General features: G+C 38.0%; 1 protein-coding gene across 1 annotated transcript in view; it reads left to right on the top strand.

Moving 5' to 3' along the window:
- Positions 1-469: 469 nt before the first annotated feature.
- LOC104610980 (alpha/beta-Hydrolases superfamily protein) overlaps positions 470-26,908 on the top strand; it is a 37,029-nt gene continuing 10,590 nt past the window's right edge. Inside the window, exons 1-9 of the mRNA XM_010277858.3 lie at positions 470-1,010; positions 1,880-1,971; positions 4,414-4,532; positions 14,100-14,235; positions 14,458-14,509; positions 14,724-14,824; positions 25,008-25,190; positions 25,445-25,602; positions 25,935-25,989. Coding sequence (XP_010276160.1) covers positions 767-1,010; positions 1,880-1,971; positions 4,414-4,532; positions 14,100-14,235; positions 14,458-14,509; positions 14,724-14,824; positions 25,008-25,190; positions 25,445-25,602; positions 25,935-25,989 — 1,140 coding nt within the window. The 5' untranslated portion in view covers positions 470-766. The remainder of the gene's footprint in view (positions 1,011-1,879; positions 1,972-4,413; positions 4,533-14,099; positions 14,236-14,457; positions 14,510-14,723; positions 14,825-25,007; positions 25,191-25,444; positions 25,603-25,934; positions 25,990-26,908) is intronic.

Raw genomic sequence — 26,908 nt, 5'->3', positions numbered from 1 at the left:
AAATAAATATGATAAATAAAAATTACTTTTATACAATTAAAAATATAAAAAATATTATAAGAATTAGATGTTCTCATCATCATCATCATCCAAAATTTTAAGAATTTGGATTAATTTATTAATCGTATTGAATAAAAAGGAATAGTACGGATAAGATTCGATTCAAATTCGATTATGAACGAATCAAGGTTATACGTACATGATCTGATGCGTACGGAGCCCAACGTTTTTTGATAGCTCGTCAACATGTCTCTCCAATTAACGGATGAGATTTAATTAGGTATCGTAGATCTGCCGATGTTTCCACGTGTTTCACTTCTTAGCCTCCAGTTACTTTGTTGACTCATCTTTTACGAGTTCCGATTGTCTGTTATATAGGTAATATCGACTCTGGAAACCGTCGATTGGGATAATTGGTTTGGTTCGTTCCAATCGGACGGTTATAGATGGTCTATTTGGATACATATAATTTGTTGTTTTTAGTGTTCTTTCTTCTCGGACAACGTTGTCGACTGAGGAAGCCTTGCTGTTTCTTTTGCTTTACGACTCACTCAACCACCTTGAGTCGCCGACGGCAACCTCCGCTCTGAAACCCTGAAATATTCCTCCATTTCTCTCTTCCTTCTTACGAATTTGAATTCTATTGTAGCTCAGAATTTCTAAACACCTTGAAGATTTCAAACTTTTATTCTCGGATTTTACTGAATTTCGTTGTCTTGTTTGAAAATTCTGAGAAATCTTGGGGGTTATAGGGTTTCAATTGGAGATGGCAGTTGCAATGGATGATCTTCTTCAGTCAGTGGAGTTGCTCTTGCGGATCCTTAAGAAGCCACCGCCTCAGCCTTATGTTAACCCTGATCTTGACCCGGTCCTGTTGGTTCCTGGAATTGCTGGTTCAATCCTGAATGCTGAAGACGATAATGGTAAAACGGAGCGAGTCTGGGTTCGGCTTCTTGCTGCTGATTACACATTCAGGACGAAGCTATGGTCCCGTTTTGATCCTTCTACTGGTACGGTTTATTAGGGAAAAGACTTTCTGAATTATTGAGTTTGAAATGCTTCATTTAAGGAAGGCAAAATTGCAAATAGAAGGCGTAATTTCTCAGTTGAAGTGCGGAAATAAAATCCTTAGTGAGTTTTAGTTACAACTGCAGATTATGCGATATCTCAGCTAATTAAGTCAAGGGGATTGATCCAATAGTCCTGTTTCTATATTCTTCGGTAGAGACAGGTTGCTTCCTTTGGTTAATGCTATCATCGGGAATTAAGTTCAGCTCATGCACCCATGGCTTGCCTTACAATTTAAAGATAGAAGGGAAAGTTTGGGTGGCAGTGAAAACAAGATCGGGGGAGGATTTTGCCCTACAATTCCACAAGTTTCTGGATTTTGTAGTATGGGTCTGAAAAGAGAGCATAATCAAGAAACGTGCTGATTGGGCAGCTTGATTTCCATCCTTGTCTGGGGTTGGGGTAGGGAGGGTAGTTATCTTGATTCAGCTGAATTAGGGGAGGGAGGGGGATTGCATTCTGCTTCTAATCGAATCCAAACATAGTCTAAATAGAGCACCTTTTAGCTCATGATGCATTATGTATAAGCTCAGTATGTACATGATATCCTTGAAAGGAATTTACTGTTGCTGTAATGCTTTCATACTCACTCTATTGCTTTGTTGAATTGAATGGTTCCTTCTTTATGGGTACCGTGTATGCATGCTTTAATTGTTGACTATTGAATTAATATGTAAATATAGTTTTCTAATCATGGTATTTCTCTTAATAGTTCTTTTCCATTGGCAATTTATTTTAGATAAGAGATGAGCGGTTCATTATTATTTTCAACTCCAAGATGCTCTAAATGTTTATTAATTCCATGGAACAGGGGAAACAGTTTCTTTGGATTCAAAAACAAGAATTGTTGTGCCTGAAGACAGATACGGGTTGTATGCAATTGACGTCTTGGACCCTGACATGGTACTATTATGTAAAAACACTCAAACACTTATACTTGATAAGTAGGAATTGATTCTAATTCGAGTTTGGAGTGGTTCCCAACAGAGCATGCCCCACACTTACTCCACAAGCACATTTCAGTGTGCATTGGGAACATCTCCCATACTTGTCATGGGGAGGTGTTCCCAATGCACGATTTGGATGTGTTGTGGGATGTGCTCCGAGGGGTGCCAATGTGAATTCTTCTAATTCTGTTTTTTGTCATTGGTTTTATTTGTGAGAACATGAGTTTTGTTGATTTTTAAGGAATAGAGGCTACATTTTGTAGACTAGCTTAAGTCAAAGACTTTTCAGATCACAACTAATAAGTTTTTAGCTTGTTATAACCAAGCTCATTACCAACCAATGTTAGTCCCAGCTATCTGGGGTCTTGGAAGGGGGTAAACCTTTGACATTTTTTGCACAAAGTGGCCACTTTCAGACTCGAACCTGCATTCTCATGTTGGCCAATCTATCATTTCTTTCTTTCTTTCTTGATTAAAATCAAGAAAGAAACTTGTTATTTGATGATGAATAACAAGTTTATTAAAAAAATAAGGGATCAAGAAATAATGCAACTTGATTAAAATCATAGGCATCTATAGTGCAAATGAAACCATAGGCTCAATAACCGATGTTTCGTAAAGCCTTGAAAAAAGAGCTAACCTGGTTTTACAAGTTGTAATGCAAAGGGTTCCAATGCACCCCGTCTGTATGAGGTTGTCAGATGTAGATTTGGTTGACCTTGGCTTTAAAGGGGAGATATAAAAACTAGCAGACAAGCGGATATCCCTAATAAAATGCATCAATCTTCATGACTCTCCAAACTTGCTTAGAAGCCACCTAATCCCCAAATTCAAGTCTCCTTCCACAGCCTATCTGGTAATCTCCTGTAACTGTTAGAATGGGGAAGTCTGGGACCTTGTAAGAAGAATAAGATATCATCACTCAGAAGTCAGAACACCTTGCAATGGGGTTGTTTCACCATTACTATTTAAAAAAGTATCTCAAATTTGCTATGTAAAATGTTTGTAAAAGGGTTTAATTAGCAGTTGCTAGCCTAAATTTCCAATATGGGTGCTTTGCACATTCTATAGTATATATCATTTTTACACAAGTTAGTAAATTTTCCTATTGCCAACCATAAAAGCAGCTCAAATTCACAGAGGGTATAAGCTTAGTCAGAAAACATACATTGGAGTTGAGCTTGATGGAGTTCATAAGAGAAGTAATCTAGGTTCAAAATGGTGAACAATCTAATAAGTGAGCAAACAATAGCTGGAAATTCATAATCATAATCGCATCAGAGAATACAGGTGTCAAACAAGAAAGTCCTTACAAATGCATCCCTCTGCCTGGGCCTCCTGTGCAAGCTTGAGATTGCAATTACCTTCTCTTGCAAGTTAATCAGATAGCTTATTGGCAGCTCTACGCACTGCACTTACTCCTCTCTTGAAAAGCTTTAGCTTGTCCCAAACATGTCAAAAATGGATAAATTATAAACCCCACCCCTTATCTATACATGCACAAAGAAAGTGGTTTTATGAAATTTGGGTGCCAAAGTAGAATGGAATGAAGGATTTTAAATATTAAGTTCTTGAGAAGTTAGGAGTTTTACATGACTTTCCTCTTTTAAATATCCTTCTTTTAACTAAAACCTACTGAAACTGTGTTTTAAGATTCTGCCAACATTGATTTAATATTTTATATTATGTTTTTTTTTTTGATAAATAACATCAATTCCATTAAAATAATGAATAGATACAAGAAAATCCCCTTAGAGGCACAAGGAGCAGCCTCTCCAAACAGCAAATACACAAACTACACAGAGAAAACATGAGTGTTGCAATTAAAACAATAGTTACAATTGTGCCCAGAACAATGTTTCCCTATTTATCCCTTGTTTTGCCAAGACATCAGCAAAAGCATTAGCTGATCTCCCTACCCATTTACTGTTATAGACATATTTCTTGTCAGCCATTTGAATTTCTTTAACTCATTTTTGTAGCCTCAAGTGACATCCTCCGGATTATTTAACCAGTCCACCACTGTCTTAGAGTCTCCTTCAATCAGAAGCTGCTCCATGCCCACTTCTTTTGCAAGAAGTATTCCTTGTATTGCAGCTAACAGTTCTGCCCAGATAGAGTTCCCAACTCCTAAAGGGCCAGAGTAGATTAAGACAACCTCTCCAGCCTCATTCCTCAGTATACCTCCCATCCCAGAGGACCCAGGTTACCCTGGCTACTCCCATCAAAATTCAGCTTCCAAGAGCCAAGAGGAGGGGGGACCCAGCTAGTCACTTCCCTTCCCTTGTAGGAGGAACAACTTGCTACCAACTTCCAATCCTTCCAACAATCAGTAAAAGTGAAATGGTTAAATATTTTATATTATGTTACGAATTTTGAACTAATTTATGTTTTGCAGATTATTGGACGTGAATGTGTTTATTATTTCCATGACATGATAGTGGAAATGATAAAGTGGGGTTTTCAAGAGGGAAAAACATTATTTGGATTTGGTTATGATTTCCGCCAAAGTAATAGGTATGCAACTCTCTAAATGCAACTTGATAATTTACTATAATGGTCAGTTAGAAAGACTTTATTCTGCTGTATAAGTTGAACACAATTCTATACATTAAAAAAACATTTTGTACTTATATGAGAAAATGAAGGCAAAATGATCTTTGACAGATAATCTGTATGAATTGTACTTAAGAAAGTATTTAAAGTTTTTTTTTTCACAGATGATGATAATTTACGATAATTTTGGTCTTGGACAGAACGGTTTTTCCAAGGATGCAAATTTAGCATTGACTAGTTAAAAGGACTTTATTTTCCATGCATTTGTGCTTATTTTATTGTATGTTATTAGAGAACTTATCAATTTACCAAAAAAAAAATAGAGAAGCTATCAATTATTAATATTAGGCCAATGGGGAAATTTGGCTAAATATAGGCAGATTGGTGCAAAAAGTGAGGAAAAACTAATTACAATTCAAAGGAAAGTGGTTTTTTAAATGAAGGGGTGTTTGAGATTAGGGTTTAGGTTTAGGAATCTTACTCTAGTAAAGGAAAGGTTTCTAATTTAGTTAATTAATGATAAAATGACACTGGATATTGCATGGTATTTGTACAGTGTGCTCCATAACATTATAGCTTAAAACCCGGACAAGATGATTTCACTTATTCACTATGGTCTTCTTCCATGAATGTTGGCAAATAATTCAAGAGGATCTAAAACCAGCTTTTGAAGAGTTTTATAGAAGGGGAAGGTGGGAAAAGGGATGAATGTAACTTTTGCCTCTTTAATTCTGAAATGTGTTGGGGCTACCTTTACAAATGAGTTTAGACCCATTAGTCTAACTACAAGTTTGTACACGATTGTGGCCAAAGTGCCATCTACCAGATTTAAGTGCTTCATTTGGTGGTATCAAAAGAACAAGGGGCATTTGTAAAGGATCAGCATACTTTGGACTAAACCTTGATTTATGATGAGGCAATGGAAAATATTAGAAAGTCAGGAAGGAAAGGATTTGTTTTTCAATTGGATTGGAAAACGCTTATGTTCATGTTGATTGGGGTTTTCTCCAGTGGGTCTTGGGGAAAATGGGTTTTGGTCAAAGATGGATAAATGGATTATGGGGTGCTTGAAGACTACCCATTTCTCAAACCTCATTAATGGCTTCCCAAGAGATTTCTTTGAGGCAACAAGGGGCACTTGGAAGGGGGACCCATTGTCACCTATGATATTCACTTTAGTGGCTGATATTTAGTAAACTTTTGAAGAAGGATGGTGAGAGAAATATCTTTCAAGGTTTTAGAGTGGGGGAGAAATCCAAGTGGTGTCCCACTTACAGTTTGTAGATGATACCTTGATCTTGGGGGAATTTAGGGAAATTCAAGATGTGAAGGCTTTGAGGCAGATTCTAGAGATAGTTGAGAGGGAAACAGGGTTGAAAATTGATTTAGGGAAATGCAGGTTGATGGATATTAGGTTGGAGAGGGTGGTCTGTGGCCATCTTCGGTTGTGAAATTCGAGATTGGCTAGTTAAATACCCAGGGCTTCTGTTGGGGGGGTAATCCTAGAGATGCGTCTTTTTGGGAGGGCATCATTGAAAAGTTTGTCAAGAGATTAGCCTTGTGGAAGCCCCTAGTTGAATGCGGGAAAGAACATGGAGGAGAAGTTTGTTCTGACGACTAGGTGGAAGAAATTCCTAGGTGTAGAGAAGAAGAAATTTCTGTTGGAAGAACTAGGTGGAGGGTTGGCGGTAAAAATCGAAGAGGACAAACAATTTGCGGTGATCTTAAGTAGGGAGGATTCAAGCTGGTTCAAAGGATTCTTTGATGGCATATTATTTGTCATTACAGAGACAGGTTGGAAAGGGGAACTTTGTATGCCAAAGAAAAAAATCATAGTGGAGAAGAAGAAAAATGACAAGGTAGAGTTCATCCAACTGATTGAACTGTTTGGATTGGGAAAAAGGCAGATTATTTGTATCCTTGCTGGAAAGGAGAATCAGGGGTGGGAGGATCATGGTCTGAACTACAAAATAACAAAATTAGCTGTGTACTATGAACTATTTACAGCTTAGTTGCCTCTGGTTGGTGTTCACGTTGTTTTAGCTAGTCTGAATTGCCTAATTTCAGATGTAGCTTGTTCATGGCTTGTCTAAAGTTGCTCTGAACTAATAGATGATCCTCAAGAAGAAGTTAAAGGTGATGGAGAGGCAAGGCGATGAAGATTTTCAGGCGGTGAATAGGTGGAAGTCTGAACTGAACATTGAAGCGAAGAAAATTTTAATCGAGAGTGGAAGGGCCAGAGGTAAGAATCTGCTAAAAGTTAGGGAAGACAGGAAGGCGATGATACTTTTGTTTGAGGAAGCAGTGTTATGGTTGAAGGGCTTTATCGATGGTGTACTACAATTGTTTAGGACAGTAGGTTGGAAAAATGTATTAGAGCTGGAAAAGAAGAAGTACGAAGTGGAGCTGAGGCGCAACGGGAAAGGCTGGTTCATTACCATAACAAATGGTCTGTTTACCGGAAGGGAAGCAGACACAAGGTTGGATGGTTTTTGCAGATGAGTTGCAGCAGTTTCTTATCTCTGTTGACAGACACTTGGAGCAGGAGCAAGAACAAAGTACCAAAGATAGCCCTCTTAAATGTTCGAGCCAGCCATTAAATCAGAGCTCCTTTAGCTGTGGAGACACAATACTGATCTCTAATAGAGGAATGAAATTGTGGTTTGAGGGTGAGCAAGGCGATTGGGAGAGGAGAATGGTGATAACAGTTAACAAGGATGTACAGGATTGGAGGAAGGTACTAAAATCAGTGGTGCATAACTTGAATCTGGAAACTGAGGTTGCTCTGAAACCATTCTCAGGCAGGAAGGCGGTGTTAAGAATTGATAACGAGGTAAACAGGGCTTTACAACATTTGAATGTGAAGAAGGTATGGTCCAAGTCCAGAATTGGAAGCCGTTGTGTAATGAGATGGAACATACTTGTGGTAGCTTCCTGCTAAAACTGGTAGGACTTCCCTTTCATCTCTTGAATGAATCAAATCTGGGAAATATAGTGAAGCTGTTGGGTGGGGCAATGGAGGAATTCCAGTTGCAAGACTTTGCTGCGGAGGTTAGGATTGTTGGGGTGAAACCAGAATCGCTCCCAAGAACAATTGAGGTTCTTGCTGATAGAGCTTGGTTTAGAGTTTGGCTGGTCTCAGAGGTAGAGGTGGAGCTCTGGGGACGAAGAGCCAAGGTAGGAGACGATGCTGACGTGGAGGGCTGGACTACATGGGGCACACAGGTGGTGGAGAGAAAGATCGAAGATCAGTGCTGGGCATAAGGGGAAGCTGGAAAGTCAGTGGGAGAAATCCAAAAGACACGCAAGCTATTAAAAGAAAAAAATTTAAATTTTTTAAATCAAGTGGAATTTTAGGGGCCCAGGCTTCATTTGCTGACGTGGTTAAGAAGGGGGGTGGACTAGACAAAGGGTTGGTGCAGACCGGTCTATCTGAACCAGTAGGAGGACCGACCGGTTCAAACACAGGGTTGAAACCCAATGACTGTTTAAGTGAGCACATGCATCAGGGGAAGTTATTGGGGACTATAGACGCTAGAAATCGTCTATCTTCTTCTTTGAAGAAGGCTTTTGGGGGTGCTCAAGGGTCTACCAAGCGGATAGAGCAGAACATAAGTTCCTTACAGTGAGTTTCTCACCAAGATTCTGATATACCTAGGAGGGATGGTCATCACAGGACCGGCCAAATCCCAGGTACACTAGAGATTGCAACGAGGAGAAGGAGGGTACCGATGAGGGCTGGGTAGACTGTGACCTGGAAGAAGATTCTGATGGCCAGTCCAGCATAGATAGTGTCGTGTTTGAGAAGCTTTCAGAGGAAGAGATCATTGCAACTCTTAATCTTGACTTTGAAAACTCGCATGGGTCACAATGTAGACTTGACAACTTAGTTTCTTTAAATAAAACTGGAAACAACAGATTCAACAAAGAAAAATAAATATGACCCAAATGATAATGACTTTACATAATACGGCTGATTGACTTTGACACATTTGAACCAAAAGCTGCTATCAGAGGTGATACTTGACTTCTAGGCATGCCCAGTAGGTATATCCCATTCACCTCATGGCCATTCCCAATCACCTTCTGAGAGTCCATGTCCTAAAAAACATAGTAAGAAGGGAAAATTGTCATACTGCAATTCAAAGATTTTGTCAAATTACTAATTGAAAGCAAATTAGTGTTTAATTTAGGAACATGAAGAACTAAGGATAAGGTGAGGGTGTCTAAAGCTCTGATGTTTCCCTTGCTAGAGATAGGAGCAAGAGAGCCATCAACAAGGGTGATCTTATCTCGGCTAGATAAAAGCTGGTAAGTAGAAAATAAAGGGACACACTAGTCATGTGGTCAGAGGCACCAAAATCAATTATCTAAGGGATCCTACGATTACCTGAGATAGAAGCATGATTCGCAGTAGCACAAATACCTGAATGGGCATATGCGGATGAAGAGGGAACTGTCTCTGATGAAGTAGGTGATGTAGTAGTAGCTCCAGGTGACTAATTATTTGGCCATACTTCTCATACTCAGCCCTGGTGGCTGCTAGTTGCTCTCCCACTGACTTCTCAGCACTATGCCCCCTGTTCACTATGTGATGAGGTGGCTACATTTGTATTTCCACCTTTAATATTTTCATTCATTTTTCCATTGTTTGCATTTTTGAGATTGGCCGGTATAAGCTTTGGATGCAACTTCCAACAAGTGTCTTTAGTATGTTTAGGCTTCTTATAGTATTCACAAACATCTTTCATCCTAGTGTTGACCTTCGGTTTCATCCTGGCATTAGCATAGTGATCCATCTGTGGCTCTACAGACTGAATTTGTCTCTTGCTCTCCTCACTACTCACCATAGCATAATCTTGAGATAAAGTCACATCATCCTTCGCCAAAACATTTTGTCTCACAATATCATACTCCGGGTTGAGTTTGTTAAGGAACTCAAAAACCCGATTTCTTTCCACCAACTTCCTATGTGTTTCAGCATCCTTTATACACCTCCAAAGCATAATCTCCATCAAATCAATCTCTTGCCAAAGAGATTTTAGCATAAAGTAAACAGCTAAGGGCTTCTCCCCTTCTCTTAGATTATTCACATCATTCTTTAATTTGTAAGCCCGAACAACATTCAACTTTTGGGAAAAAATCTCTATGACATTATCCCACACCTCTTCTGTAGTTTCCATCCGCAAGTAGTGCTGGCTAATATGTGGCTGCATAGAATTCACTAACCAATCATAGGTAGGGTTAGCCTCCCTTGGTTTCTTCTTGCTTCTGGTGATATAACCCATTTCCCTCTACTACACACATGTATCTTAATAGACTGAGACCAGGCTAAATAATTGGTCCCATCCAGCTTCACAATGGTCACTGCCCCAAAAAGATTCTCCATTAAGCCCCCATGTCCAAACTTGGAATCTATGGGATATTTGGTTTCTCCTCCAGTTTGCTCCATTGAGTGAAACAGCGATCAAAATAAGTCTCAACTGAGTTAGAATTGCTATCCTAAGCAAAAAACTACTCTTTAAACAACCAAATCTAGAGTTTCACAGGACCCACCTGAAGGGGAGAAGAGGAGAAGGTTCAACCGCTTCTACCAGTGGTTCTAGAACCTTGTTCAACTCAAATCACCCTTAATGAAAATCAAAAGGCTACCCTTTGATGTCCAGCGCTAGATTCAGTGTGTCTCTAGGACTTGTAACTAGTTTTCTCCAGTTATCTAGGGTTTTTGGGAAAAATCTCCAAGAACCTGCCTTGGGATTCAACTGGGGATTAAAAACTTCACAAAATCTCTCCAAAAATCCCTCCCAATTGGGCTACATAAGCTGCTCCTTAATCAGCGAATCAATTCTCCATACACACTGTGTATGGGCAAAGAGAGAAGAAAGAAAAGAAGGTGAGAACTTGCTTTAATACCAAGTTGTAAATCACACCTGCAATAATTTAAATTAAAAGAAAAGAAATAGGAGAAAAGGAGATTGAACTTTGAAGAGAGAGAAGTGATGGAGGAAGAAGATTGAAGAAAAGGAAGAAGAGAGAGTTGTTCTAAAACCCTCTCTTCAGCCCCCAATGATTTCTTTTATTCTTTTGTTGTAAAAAATAAGGACAATTATGTGTGGTGCCCTTAGTAGGGCGTCCACTAAAGACAGCAATAAAAAACAATAAAACAGGCCCATAACTAAGGCTCACTACCTGCTAACACAAGTCATAAGCATAACTTAAAGAAAAAAAAAGAAACTAAGGCCCATTCGGCCCATTATCTCTACAGTACTCGGGGCCTATTCAATATGGAGATGTGGTTGGGAAGCTAAGGGAGGTTTGTCCAAGACTTTACAGACTCTTTGATTAGCAGTTGAGGGTGGATCAATGCTTTGAGATGAGAGGAGACCAATTGGTGTGGAGCCCAAAGTTTAGAAGGCTGTTGAGAGATTAGGAAGTTGAGGAATGTATACTTCTGTTAGAAAAGCTGCAATAGGTTGATATCAAGGTTTAAAACGTCGATGCCGATGGAAATGTCGCTTACCAAAATATAGGACATATGTCGGAAATGTCGAGGGGAAATATTGTAAATGTTAGAGACATTGTGGAAATATGCAAAGATATTTTGTAAAATGATAAAAGAAGCATTAATACATATTTCTAGACTATTATCTTATTCCCAACCATTATATAAAGCTAAGAAACTAAGATCAATAACAAATTAGTAAATGACAACTTACTGATTTATTATGCATTTTGATGTTTTTACAAGGTTATCTGATATTTTCTTTTCCTATTTTTAATTCTGATTTATTATAAATTCTAATATAATTATTTTGCACTAGTAAATAGAAATACATTTATTCTGATTTTTTAAAATATTAAAGTTATAATACATTATGTTTTATTATAAATTTAATAAACTGATTCTCCTTTTTGTAGTATTAAGATTATGATAAATTCTGATTTCTTATAAAACTTAATGAATTTATTATGATTTTTAATACTAAATTTATAATAAATTAAATTTATTCTGATTTTTTGTATTAAATGTAGAATATGATTTATTATAAAATTTAATAAACATTTTCTGATTTTAATAAATATTTAAAAAAATACTAACTAGTTAATATTTTATTACTTGAAAAATATTTTATGTTTTATATTATAAAGTAATTAATTTATTCTTTTGTTTTTATATTTTGTTAATTCTGTTTTATAAATATTTTATTTGAAATATTAAATAGAAATTATCAATGGAATAATCTTTATTAATATACTGTATTATATTAATATAATATACTAATATATTATATTTTTAATGTACATTAGTCGACATCTTGTTGACATAATAGGAAAAAGTGTATTTTTTTGGTTATTTGGACCGATTTGGTCGATATTTCCAAAATATAGGAAATGTCGACCGGCATAATGTAATTTTTATATTACCATCCATTTTCATGTCGGTGAGCCTCGACATCGACATATGTTGGGCGACATAAGCGACATTTGGCGACATTTGAAACCATGGTTGATATTTCTACTGCTGCTAGAGACAGATTGTGGTGGAAAGAATGCAAAAATGGGATTTTCACTGTGAAATCCTTTTACTTGGCTCTGATAAGGGAGCAGATGACTGTGGATCAGGTGGAGGGAGTGTGGGGGAATCCTATCCCTCCTAGGGTGGAGGCCTTCGCTTGGTTAGTGTCGCTGGACAGTATTTTAACTTCAGACCACCTGAAGAATAGAGGTTTCTACATGGCAAGTTTATTTTATCTTTGCTGTTTGGATGAGGAAACAGCTTTCCACCTGTTCTACACATGCAAGATGGCTCATATCATTTGGAGTTTCTTCTACTTTTTATTTGGAATTGACTTATTTCAGCCTTCGTCTATGGAAGAGTTATTTTCCTCCTGGCCAAGTTTTAAGGGGTGCAAGAAAGCAAAGATCGTATGGAGCTGTATCCCTCTTGCAGACTGCTGGGTCTTATGGAATGAGGGAAATAGAAGATTATTTGAGAACAAACAGAAGAACATTGAAGGTCTTTTAGCATTGATTGTAAATCTGTCAGATTGGGTCCTGGTGCATCTGAACTTCATTCAAACTAGCAGAACAGAGATGGGGGAGAATTTTTGGAATGTTCGAGTTACAGTCTTGTAATCTTGATCAGTTCTGTTTTCACTGGTTTTTCTAGTGTAATGTAATCAGCTTGTTAAGATTACAAGACTGCCAATAATTCTAGTCTTGTAATCTTAACACCCCCTGGGTCGTATGACTCTTTTCTATTTTAATGAAATTTTTATTCTGATTCTTTAAAAAAAAACAAAATGGAGATGTGGTGAGATCAGAATTATTGGCAGCAGTCTACAGAGTAGAGAAAGCTAAAGAAATGGGGGTTGATAAGCTGATTATTGAAAGTGATTCAAAAGTAGTTGTGGGCTGCCTTAAAAAGGGGGATGACATCATATGGAAGTTAAGGAATGAATTTAGGCACTTCAAGCAGATTTCTAAAGACATGATAATCCAAATAAGGGGATTAGGAGATCTGCAAACAGTTCGGCTGATGGTCTAGCAAAGCAAGGAATTCAGAGACAATCTATGTTCTGGGCATTGATGTAAATAGTGAATAGTTTCTGATTGGGCTTTTTGTCTTTTGCCCACATCTCCTTGTTGTATCTATATTTTTAATCTAACAATCAATTTTGTGTTGCTGACCCCCCCTCCTTGTTGTATCTATATTTTTGCCGACATCTCCTCGTTGTATCTATATTTTTAATCTAACGATCAATTTTGTGTTGCTGACCCCCCCTCCTTGTTGTATCTATATTTTTGCCGACATCTCCTTGTTGTATCTATATTTTTAATCTGCTAGTCTACTTTTTGTCAGTTTTTAAAATCCCAGTGAGTGTGGAGAAGAGGATTGGAAAGTCATTAGGGATTTCTTGTGGGATCCAGGAGAGAACAAAAGTAGTCTTCTTTTGAAATGGGAGGAGGCATGCCAATCAAAAGAGTTGGGTGGGTTAAAAATAGGTAGGATCTAGGAAAAGAATTTGGCATTGTTGGGTAGGTGGGTTTGGAGGTTCCCAAGAGAAAAAGAGGCTTTATGGCATTTGGTAATAGAAAGCATATATGGCTTGCACCCGAGAAGCCCTTGAAAAACAATTCTGGCTGACCAACCACAAGAGCAATCTTTGACTGGTCAACTAAAAAAAATCTGACTTCATCCATGGGTTCCAAACAATTTTGTATGGGGTACTGCTGCTGCTTCTAGTGTTAGACAGTTTTCTAATAAAGGACTTGACTATGAACTCACTCAATTTCTCTTACTTCATTATACTGATATGACTTTATAGTGTCCTCGCTATTTTTCTGATATGAGGTTTTCTTCTTTTTTGTTTTTTATTATATTATAAATGAAATCCTTTGATCATGTTATTGCTATTGATAAAAAATTGCAGTGGTGTTGATTCTCTCTTTTCATTTTTTCCGTCCTGCCATATATTTGATGATTTCCCCTGAGATGAAGTCTTTAACATTTTATGTTTCTTTCAGATTTCAAGAAACCATGGATCGGTTCACTGCCAAACTAGAGTCAGTTTATAATGCTTCTGGAGGGAAAAAGATCAACATCATAAGTCACTCTATGGGGGGCTTATTGGTGAAATGTTTCATGTGCTTGCACAGTGATGTAATAGCTTCATTTCTCATGTCAACTTCTTTCATTTGATATGACTTCTGGTTGTGTATGGTTATATTAACTCTTCGAAAAAAAAACCTTCTTTCATGTGATACTTGTTGCCTTCTATAGAATATGTTTGTAACTTAGGAACCTTCTTGATCTTATTGTCATATCTCCAATTGTTGTTTTCTACCAAGAAGTTTTAATTTCTATTTTATTGTTCTTCTGCAGGTTTTTGAGAAATATGTGAAGAATTGGATTGCAATTGCTGCACCATTCCGGGGTAAGTAATGAAAATGGGCTCTTATGTCTTGCAGTTACAAGTATATGATGCATAAATACCAGGTTCTAGAGGTGTTAAGTTTTCCCTTTTAGTCTTTGAGATCCCGAAATTCCGATTTGTCTTGCCTATATATCTGTTTCACAGAAGCCCCTTGTTTTTTTCCTTTTTCTTTTGGGAGGGAGAGAAGCATTCTTATATGGTTGTATACCAACAGGTGCACCTGGATATATTACATCTACCTTCTTGAATGGAATGTCATTTGTGGAGGGGTGGGAACAAAATTTTTTCATATCAAAATGGAGCATGCACCAACTGGTAAATTTCTGTTTCATCAGTATCCTGCACATTTCTTCTACACACTACATTTTCTTTTCCCTTTGTTTGGTTGAATAATTTCCTATATTGTTTGGGGGCACACTATACTTTAGTATCTATATGTAGTGGATTGTAGATTATGAAGTTTTGTGAAGTGAGTAAACTATTTTATTAACTATTCAGAAAATTGTTTTATGATGAGAGTAGTAATTCCTGTAGAGAGACTGGGCCGAATGGGCCCTATCCCATTACTGTCTTATTGATTAGTTCTTTCTTGTTATTTGTTCTTAATGGGCCTTTAATTCTTTTTATGTTTTCTAAGTATGCTGATGAGGTGGATGCCCACTTAAGGGCAGGCTTGTAATTTATGTAATCTTAGTAAGATTAATAAAATATTAGAGAGGAGAAAGAGGAGATTATCAAACTCCTTTCTCCCTTCTCCATTCCTCCTTCTTCTTGCTGTCTTCTTCTTCTCTTCCTCTTCTACTATAATCTGAAATATTTTTACTATTTTTTATTGGTCTGAATCACATCTTGGTATCAGAGCAGGTCTTCCTCCTCTTTTCTTTTTCTTTTCTTTTCCCATACACTTTTCGATTAGAAGAGTGTATGGAGAGATAAGTTGTTGATTATTCAAAGAACTTGTATGCCTAGTTGGTAGAGGGTTTGGAGAGTTAGAATCTACCTGTGGATTGCCAAGAAAGTGGAGCTGCTGATTTTTTTGCCCAAAACCCTAGAGAGTAGGTTAAAGAGACTGTTTGGGTGTGGCTCTCAAGGCTTGGAAGGTTCCTTTTGATCTCCAAAAGTGGGTGGTATTAGTTGGAAGAGGTTTGGGAAGCTCTGGTTGGAGTGACTACTTCTCTCTTTCTCCCTGGAGGCCAGGTATAGTGAAACCCTAACTTTGGGTTTTTTTAAGTGTTGGTCTGACCTCAGTTAGGTCTATAAAGCTTGAAAACCTTTTTTTTTTATTTTTGTTTGATCAATGGAGCAATCTAGAAGTGAGATGAAGCAAATCCCGGTGTCGGGGGTTGGTCCCGTAGATTCCATTTTGATAAGAGTAACTATAATCAAACTTGATGCGGAACAAATTATTTAGCTTGGGCACAATCTATAAAGATTCATGTTTGTAGTAGAGGTAAATTGGGGTTTCTCACGGGCAATAAGGAGAAACCGCAAGAGATTGATCCTACATATGAGAAATGGATGCATGATAACTACACAATTATTGGATGGTTGGTAAATTCTATGCAGCCTCACATAAGTCAACATTATCTTTGGATGACTTCAGCCAAGGAGATTTGGGATAGTGTTATAGAAACATATTCTCAGAAATTGAATGTTGCAAGGGCCTACAAACTGAAGAATGATGTGAAAAATCTGAAACAGGGGGAGAAGAGTGTAGTTGTCTACTACTCGATGTTGAAGTTACTATGGCAGGAGATTGATGTTATGAAATCAGTTGTATGGGAGAGTACCAAGGATGTAGAGACATTTAGGAAATTTGTGGAAAGAAATAGGGTGTTTGAGTTTCTTACAGGACTTAACCTTAAATTTGATACTACGAGACAAAATATTCTGGCCAAGGATGAAGCAACACTTGCTCAGGCATATCTATGGTGAGCAGTGAAGAGAGCAGGTGACAGGTACAGTTATAGGGTCCACCACCTTCAAAACATTTTGCACATGCTGGAATAAAACCAAAGGGGCCAATTGAGAAGAAAGAGGTGATATGTGAATACTGAAAGAAACCGAAACAAATTAAGGATACTTGTTGGAAACTTCATCCAGATCTTCTCTCAGATAGGTTTTGGAACAACAACTTTAAGAAAGGTGGTCAGTATGGAAAGCCCAAGAATGCAAATGTTGCTACAACATCTAAAGGTGGAAATAGGGAAAGTGAAGAAAAATCTGCTATGGAGTAGTTGGTAGTAGTGAAGGCAAATGTTGTTACATCCAGATCTTCTCCCAGATAGGTTTCGAAACAACTTTAAGAAAGGTGGTCAATCTAGAAAGCCCAAGAATGCAAATATTGTTACAACATCTGAAGGTGGAAATAGAGAAAGTGAAGAAAAATCTACTATGGAGCAGCTGGTAGCAGTGAAGGCAAAATTTGAGAGATATGGGAGGTTAATTAATCACTTGGAGACTATTGTTGTAACTTCCTCCTCAGGCAACACCTCTTCATCCGCATTTGCCCATTCAGGTATTCGTGCTTCTGCAAATCATGCTACAGCCTCAGGTAATTGTAGAATTCCTTGGGTTACATATTTTGGTCTATCAAACCATATGACTAACATATCTAACCTTTTCTGTTCATATCAACTCTGGTAAAGAGAAAATTTTCTTCGCCGATGGCTCTCTTGCTCCCATCTTTGGCAAAGGGAATGTTAGAGCCTCTTACTCCCTTGTTTTGTCCTCTGTCCTTCATGTTCCCAAACTTAACACTAACCTTTTATCTAGTAGTAGCTTAAAAAAATCAATGAATTGCATCGTTACCTTCTTTCCTACTCATTGTGTTTTTTAGGACCTGAAAACTTAGAGGATGATTGGGAGTGGCCATGAGGCGAATGGAATATATTTGTTGGATATCTTTGATTGAACTCCTGGACCACCTAGTGGAGTAGCTTTGGAGTCTATCTCATTAAAGTCAGTTGATAGAGCCATGTTATGTCATTTGAGATTTGGCCATTTGCCTTTTTCAACTTTAAGTCGTTTGTTTCCAGAAATGTTTAAGGGAATATCCGTATCGAGTCTTCATTGTGAGTCATGTGAACTTGCAAAACATTGTAGACAATCTTTTTTATTGAGTAATAAAAGATCAGTTTCTCCTTTCCATATTGTGCACTCTGATGTGTGGGGGCCACATCATTTATCTTTTATGGGGGGTTACAAGTATTTCATCATTTTCATTGATGGTTTCTCTCGTTACACTTGGATTTACCTTATGAGGTCTCGGGATGAAGTGCCAAATATTGTACAAAAATTTCATGAACTTATTCTTACCTAGTTTAATACTCGGATCAAAATATTCTGATTTGATAATGCAAAGGAATATTTTGAGAAGAGCCTTTCCTCCTACTTTGATACCTTTGGAGTTATTCATCAAAGTTCTTGTTGTTACACTCCACAACAAAATGGAGTGGTAGAAAGGAAGAACGGACATGTAGTTGAGGTTGCGAGGAGTCTCCTTTATGCTTATTATGTTCTTGTTAAGTTTTGGGGGTATGTTGTCTTTACAACTACATACTTGATAAACCGGATGCCTTCTCGAGTTCTGTAAACCCCCTTTAGCCTCCTATTTCCAAATGAGGATTTCTTCTCTCTTCCTCTTTGAGTGCTTGGATGCACCTATTATGTTCATGTTCACAGTCATCAGAGACATAAGTTTGAGCCTAAAGCACAAAAGTGTCTTTTTGGGATATTCTTCTACACAAAAGGAGTATTGTTGTTTTGATCCAATTTGTGGCACTCGCTTTGCTTCCAGAGATGTCACATTTTTTAAGTATGTTCCTTTCTTTTGTGCTTCTCCTTAGTGGGAGCATTTAGAGGAGTTGTTTGCGATGTCACTCTCTACCCCTCCTTCGATCCCCATTAAGTCTTCTATTGAGTTTCTCATCGAGTCTTCTTCTCATGTTCATTCTCCCCCTCCTCCTCATGCTCATCCTCCCAAAGTTACTTCCCATCCTATTGTCTAAAGGTGGTACCAGAGACAAAGACTCAGGGATGTGCAGGTTATTTCCACACCTTCAAATGAGCCTCTTGCACCTCCCATCACTACTGAGGTAACAGGTCAGCCCCCTTCTATCACTTCTGATACCTTCCCTGACCTTGATCTCCCTGTTGCTCTTCACAAAGGCAAACGGAAATGTACGATTCATTGCATTTCCAAACACCTGCCCTACAACCTTCTTTCCCCTACCTATTGTTCCTTTATTGCCTCTGTTTTCACACATGTGACTCCCAAATCTGTCCTAGAAGCCTTATCCAAACTAGAATGGAGGGATGCTATGGTGATTGAATTAGATGCTTTGCATAAGAACAGTACCTTGGAAATTGTGGATTTGCCCAAGGGAAAGGAACCGATTGGCTGTAAGTGGGTGTTCACTATCAAGTATCATTCATATGGTACTATTGAAAGATTTAAGGTCCATTTGGTTGCTAAAGGATACATTCAGATGTATGGTATTGATTACTTGGAGACTTTTGCCCCAATGGCCAAAATGACTTTAGTTTGAGTTTTGCTATCTTTAGCTGCTACTTTTGATTGGCCACTTCATCAGTTCGATGTTAAAAATGCTTTCTTGAATGGGGACTTACATGAAGAGGTCTATTTGTCTTTACCTTTAGGGGTGTATGGGAAGGAGATGCAAGCAAAGTTCAAAATATCGATACGCCCGATACACCGGTAGGGGCGTATCGGGTGTTTTGATAGCTTTTTTTTTCCTTTTATTATTTTTTTTCAAACCAGTCCAGGGGGCCGGTTTAGAACTCCTCCACCCTTTGAACTTATTAGACCCTTGATACATCCACTGTAGGGGTGTATTGGAGGGGTTCCGGAATGATATGTATCGGCTGATACGGGCTGATACGTGTTGATACTTTGAACCTTGGATGCAAGGGAAAGTCTATAAACTGAAGAAGCCCCTTTATGGCCTTAAGCTTGGGGAGCTTGTTTCAAGCCATATAGAGATTTCTTTATGCAACACACAAGAGAAGGATCACTACAATAACCAAGAGGAGGTTTCATGTAAATGGTCTCCTTCAATTGACCATGAAGTTATTGTTAACATCTAGCTATTACATGGACCAAGATTAGACAACAAACAATGTTAGGAGAACACACACTATAGTGATCTTAGCAACTGGGGCAAAGGTTTTTTCATAATTAAAGTTGTACTCCTGACTATAGCCCTGGGTAACTAATCGAGCCTTATATTGATCAAGGGATCCATCAAATTTTGGCTTGACGGTGTAAACCCAACCGCTCCCAATGATGGAGGCATCTGAAGAAGTAGGCACAAAATCCCAAGTGTCATTCTCATGAAGAGCCTAATCTTGGCATCCATGGCTTCTCTCCAATGAGGAGTTCTAATGGCGATTTCCCTTGGAAGGAAACAGCCAAGGCCCTTTACCTAAAAGTGCTTTGTTTTTTGCCATCAAATTTCCACAGCCTAGGCCCCTTTTACCTTACTTTTCTTCACCAAAGCCCAATTCACTAAGTGGTCTTTCTTTGAATCCCCAAGCTCCCATAAAAGGTCTCTCATGATCTTCTCTAAAACCTTTTCCACCGACACCGGTAATTTGAAAACTGATAGAAAATAGATTGAAAGTTAGCTAGGATTAATCTAATCAAGGTAATTCTCCCTCCCAATGAGATGTAATTTGTCTTCTACCTAGCAAGTTTTCTGCTCAACTTTTCAACAATAGGATTCTAGAAGGCTCTAGATTTAGGATTTGCCCCCAGATATAAGCCTAGGTACTTAATTGGTCAATCAACATTTCAGCAACCAAGTAAGGAAGCACACCTCTCTAGTTCTTCCCTCCCCATATTAACCCCTGTCACACACCTCTTGTTGAAATTCACTCTTAAATTGGAGGTTTTCTCAAAGAATATTAAAAGCTTCATATTCCTCACCCCAACTCCCCCTAAATCTTCACTAAAAAGCGAGGTCATCAGAAAATTGCAAGTAACTAACTACAACCTCATTCCTCCCAACCCTCCACCCTGGCACCCTCTAATTAGACCTTTGTTATCGGCCCTAGTTATTAGCTGACTAAAAGAATCTTCTATTCGGGTAAAAAGGAAGAGAGAAAGGGGATCCCCTTGCCTCAATCCTCTTTTGGCTTCAATGAAGTCTTCGACTACTTCGTTGACCATAATTGAATAATGTACTGAAGTCAGACACTCTTTCATCCACATTCTCGATCTACTACCTAAAGCTACAAAATTCAAGCAAATCCTCTAAGAATGACCAATCCATATTATCATAAGCTTTTTCAAAGTCCAGTTTGCAACCCCAACCCTTCTTTCCTGGAAACTTTGTCCCTTGTTGGATCCCAAAAGTGCCTTTTATGTAGTTTATGATGTCTATAGTATAAACTGAGATAAACACATTAAATATTCTACATGCATTAAAACCACATATAAGCAATGGACATGGATGAGTCCACAACTAGAGTCCCTTTGAATTTGTAAGAGGTAGCACTTGTACTCCAGCTCTTTATGTCAGCTGCTGTTGCTCCTACTTTCTACACATGGAGTTATTTTGACTCTTTCTTTTATGAGTGGTAGTTGGGGGAAGTAGGTGGTTCTATGGATTGGCACTCTTTAATAGGTTCTCCATTGGTTTGTTAGACAAAATGTAGGCTAAGATGGTGATCAAAGTAGACCCAAGGAGGGAGGGGGTTGGGGTTTAGGAGGGTGAGATTATTCAACAAAGCCTTACTTGGGAAATGGTTATAGAGATTCAGGTTGAGTAAAGAGGAAAACTCTTCATGGAGGAGGGTGGCGATTAGTAAATATGGGGTTACAAGATTTGGGTGCGAATCAAGGGAAGTTAGCTCAGCATATGGGGTGAGTGTATGGAAAGGAATAATGGATTTTAATCAGTTCAGATCTCTATTTCTTTAACAAGCTTTGCAGTTGGGGATGGAGCTAGAATAAGGTTTTAGGAGGATGAATGGAGTGGAGTGGGAAGATTGTGTGTGGTTTGCCCAAGATTATTCAGGCTGTTGGAACTGGGAGTGTCTGTTCTCAGTTGTTATGTAAGAATTGTGGAGAAGATAATTTGGTGCCTGAGATTCAGAAGGCCACTCCTTGATAGGGAGTTTGAGGAGTGTTTAAGTCTGCTGGAGAAGTTGGAGAAGGTGAAGATCTCAATCCAGTCTAGGGATGAGATAGGGTGGAAAGAATGCTAAAATGGAAAGTTTACAGTCAAGTCTTGTTATTGATCCCTGTGCAGGAACCAAATGGACTTTCGATTCTTTGGGAGGAGTCTGGGGTAACCCAATACCCCCTAGGGTGGAAGCTTTTGCCTGGCTGGTGGATATGGATAGCGTGTTGACGGTGGATCATTTGAAGTCAAGAGGATTCAGTTTGGCCAGCATTTGTTTTATGTGCAAGGAGGAAGAGGAATCAGTCAGCCATCTCCTCTTTGAATGCAAACTTATGGTTTCTTGTGGAACCTCTTCACGATACTCTTTGGGGTTAGGAATTTCCAGCCAAGGTCACCTGCTGAAATGTTTTCTACTTGGCCAAGAATCAGGGGAGTAAAAAAAGGCTAAAATAATATGGAGCTGTATTCCACTTTCCATATGCTAGAACATCTGGAAAGAAAGGAATAGAAGAGTCTTTGAAGGCAAGGAGTGGAAGCTGGATAGATTGGTGGCATCTGTGGGAAAATTAGTTGCAGATTGGGTGTTGATATTGCCAAAGTTCTCTCAGACGAAGAGAGAAGATTTAGGAGAAAGATTGTGGAGGTGGTGGATTTACAGAATTATGAAGGGGAAATTTAAAATTGTAATGTTTTTGTTTTTCATCTTTTGGTTGTTTGGTGCTACCTTATCACCTATCCAGATTGTACTCCTTTTATTTTAATGAAATTTTCTTTCACTTATAAAAAAAATGGTGATCAAAGTAATTCTACAGAGCCATCAAATTTTACATTACAGGTTGTATTTTTTTGCTCTTCAGGTCATGTCATAGCCTAATTCAAGTGTATATATTTGGAATGATGGTGATAAAAGATTCTAGTAATTTCTTTAATTATTTTGCAATGGAAATTAAAAATTCAAGAATCTTGATAATCCAAATTCCCAAGATCACGCACATGGTGGTGTACACAATCCAAATTTAAAATAAATTAATCTGCATATTTCTATGTAGATCAATTTCCAAGAAAGTTATTCAAATATTGCCTTTGTTCCTTTTCTACAGCCTTGCAAATGCTTGGCCTCCAAGATAGTCCACATAGAGCAGCAGCAGATCAAATATCCTAAATCCTTCTTAGCATTCGATCCAAGAAAGAAAGAGGAAGAGGGGGCGGGCTCCAAGAATGTGCTAGCAATCTATTTGTGTTTTTAGGGTTTAGAGTTGTAGTATAAAAGGCTCTCTTAAACCCTAAGTCCCTAAGGTCACCACCCCATGAATTCCTTATATCGAGTTATGCTCTAATTGCACTTAGGAAAGCTTATCTTATAAGTTTTGGATAATTGCAATTAGGCCCCTCCACAAATGATGCCAAACTCCTTCAGTATTTCCAAATGGAACTCCTTCCATCTGAATTGAATTAAAACTCCTTCCACAAGTCATGAGTGACACCTAGCAGCATGTCATGACCACCCTAATTGTTTTAATTTCATGGAATGAACCTTTTCATCTCTAGTTACCATGTAGTAGGATCCTTCTATCATATAATGTCTTGAAAGAGCAAAGGGTCATGATGAATATGTCAAACCCTACTGGCAGTCATATGTCCTACTGAATTGATGATGACCCATCTTGGAACTCTTTCCATAAACCATGTTGCCTTGGCCAAGGGCTTCCTGAGTCACATCAATCTCAGTTGCTTAGGTGATAGGACATTCTCCCACCTCATGAAGAGTGACATATTCCATTTTTGTGCATTCACATGCCTCCATGTACAAGTCACCATATCCAACATTTGCATGCTTACATCCCTTGATTAGGGTATAAGTATTTGCATTGTCAAACTATGGAGGCTCATGCACAAGGCATCCATGATGCCTCAGGTCTAAGGATCATCTACATAACTGTGATGATAGAATCGGTTATTGACAAAAGATTCCATGTAATTATTCTATTAATGGGTCAAGTTCAATGAACTTGTTCTCTAACAAGCACCCATGACAACAGTTGACAATCATGTTCAGGATGAGTAATACATTGTTAAGAAGATATGTTGACATTGCAATTGACTATAAGGTGAGTGAAGAGGGAATCAGAAATTAATTATGTTTGAGAAAATATGGGATTTAAATAGAACTCTACACAATCACTTGACGTAGGAGCCAAGAGGTCAGATATGGAATTTTCTGAATTTTATCTGTACTTGCTATTTTTTGATGGTGGGGGTATTTTGACCATTTTACATGTTGTCAATGTGGTCCAGAAAAAAGTTTGGTTTGTCTGGTAATAGTTTAACTGTGCTCAAAGTTTCATATTAATTGGCTAAGTAGTCTTGGAGTCCTAAGTTTTCTTATCACAACTTAACTGAGCCTTAATCCCAACTATTTGGAGCCAACTCTAATTACTGAGTTTTCTTATGATGGTTGCAATTGCAATTCTGAAATTTTCTTAGTTTTACTAAGATTAACCACCCTTATGGTGTGTAAATATGTTATAAGTTAATAATGTTGATTAATGAATGAAGCAAGTTTTATGAGTCCTTATAACCTATGCTAAGAACGGTGAGTAATTTCAATAAAACCTACAGCAATTCTGGGTGCCTGTTGAGTGATTCTGAATTTTCTTCCCCTTTATTCTCCCAATATTCTCTTTAATTCTTCAAACAACCATTATAGCTCTCAACAGCCCTCAAGTTCTTCATATTAAGAATTCATTCAATATTCTCTTAGGCTCAGTGATTTCTTATCACCTTAGGCTGTATGTTCTCTTTCTTTTAGTAACTATTCTCCTTACCATTAAAACAAATACTTCTTGGGATTGGTTGGGTTCCTATTTGGAGGATTTTGTTTGACTTCCCATCTAAGAATCCTTGGCTATGTCAAGAATCGAAGTAATTCGACACAAGCATCTAGCTTTATCACAAATGTTAGATTTTCTTGTTGCATCACTTTCTCTGTCCTTGTTGACTTTACTAATTTACGTATTTGCCAAATTTCAAAATTCATGTATAGTTGTTTTCTAATGTTCAAATATATTAATACATTTATTATTGTAGAACTTTATCCTACTAGAATTCTTGGATGCTTATTGTTCATCGTCATCATCTAAGCCTTGTCCCAACTATATGGGGTCGGCTACAAAAATCTTGTTCCTGCTATTCCCAACTATATGATTGTCATACTAGTCATATTTACCGGAAAAATATTAAGAATAAACTCTCTGAGCTTATGACTTTTCAATTGTTAGTTCATCCATTTTCAGTTTATTTACTAAGCATTTTTATGAATTAATCATTAACAAGTTCTTCTCTTTCAGTTGATCGAATGCCCATCAATTTATGAGTTGATGGCTTGCCCTAATTTTGATTGGGAAGCAGTTCCACGTCTAGAAATATGGAGAGATAAGCTGGACAGTGATGGTAACTCTACTATTATGCTAGAGTCATATGGGCCAGAAGAAAGCATATCTATATTTAAGGAAGCCCTGACAAGTAACATGGTGAGCCATGTTCCCTTTTAATCTTTGATTACAGATTTATGTATCTTAAAGTATGTTAATTAGGAAAAATGTTTTCTCTAATTACTGTAAGATGCACATGCATACATGGATAAACATAGGTGGACAGGGATTTTTGTTTCCAATGCTTGACTTTGGTGCATGGGTTTACTTGTCCAAAACGAAAAGATAAACAGAAAAAAAGGAAAAGGATAGTGGTTTGTTTAGGCTAATGACCTACATGATTTTGTTTCCAGGTCAATTATGATGGGGTGGTTATTCCTCTACCATTCAACACAGAGATCTTGAAATGGGCTAGTGAAACTCAGAGTGTTTTATCATGTGCTAAGGTTCCCCCGCAAGTTAAATTTTACAACATATATGGGACTAACAATGACACACCTCATACTGTTTGGTAATATTTCTTTCAAACTCATGTATTTCTTGCCACATATTTTGCAGTCTTGCACAATTATGCCTCTATTTCTTTTAAATGGTATCATGTTTGTTTTTCCAAGGGATGTTTGGAAACCAACAAAATGAAATCAGCATACTAGCATATGTGACATTCATCTTGCATGTGGTTCATACTTGCAAGAGCCAAAGATTCCATTAGCTTGTTGAGTCAGAATTGTTTAGCTAGACTTGTAGATTCAAGTGTATGGCACTAAGAGATTTGATATTCATTCATCTTGCATGTGGTTCACCTTGTACCTTGACTTAAAACCTTGTTTTATTTCTCTGCAGTTATGGGACTGAGGAAACACCTGTTAAGGACTTTAAGGAGCTACCATTCTTCAAGGTTCTCTCTGTCTCTCTCTTTATCCCAATAAATTTTCTCATTCCTTGATATACTGAATATTACTCATGCAATCAGATATATTTGGCTGAACTTCATAAAACATGTATACCTTTCTATGACATCCAGATAACTAAACATGGGGGAATGGGGGAGGTTCGGCGGTTATCGAGTTGGGAATGGAGGAGAATGGATCTAGGGGGGGGAGCGGAGAATGCGGTGGAAGAGGCAGAGATTAGAAAGTTCAAGATAAGGGAAGGAAAAGGGAACAGCTTTGATTCTTCAACTTTTGAAGTGGTCATTGGAAGATTAGGCATTGATTTGGGTTGTAGAAGGAAAATATATGAGGGGCTGTTAAGGGTGATATTTTGGAGACTCCGAAAAACCCAGAGCTTTAAGCAAGTCTAACATGGTTCTTGTTACAAAGGTTTTTTTGAGACTGAAAGATGGTCTGGTAGGTGCAGGACTGACCAACAAATACAAAAGAAGAGAAGCAAAAGCTAGAATTTCTTGTGTTGAGAACCCCCAAGAGGAGAAGCGATCTCTGCAGACTGGAGACAGGAATGAGATTCATCCAGAAAAACAAGAGGATTTGGGAGTGGGACTGAAGGAAAGGGATGAAGTGGTAATGGGTCTGGAAGGGGGAAATGTTCAAAAAGAAGGAAGATTAGGGGGGGGGGGGGAGGATGGAAATCGAGAAGTTAGTGAATAGTCAGGTGGAAGTGGGAAAATCTCTCGGTTTGTTCTTTTTGGGAGGGGAGAGTGTGGTCAGGTAGGCAATAGAACAGTTTGAAAAAAATATATATAAGAGAATAAAGAAATAAAAAAAAAAAATAGTTGGGGAGGGAGGAGAGAAATGGGACGAAGGAGAGGGAAGGGAAGAGTGAGGGGGGGGGGGGGGGATGTTCGGAAGTTTAATTTA

Source organism: Nelumbo nucifera, chromosome 7 (assembly GCF_055504915.1).
Source record: "Nelumbo nucifera cultivar China Antique chromosome 7, China Antique-T2T, whole genome shotgun sequence".
Classification (NCBI taxonomy): domain Eukaryota; kingdom Viridiplantae; phylum Streptophyta; class Magnoliopsida; order Proteales; family Nelumbonaceae; genus Nelumbo; species Nelumbo nucifera.
Note: the sequence above shows the minus strand (reverse complement) of the source record. Positions and strands in the feature narration are given on the sequence as shown.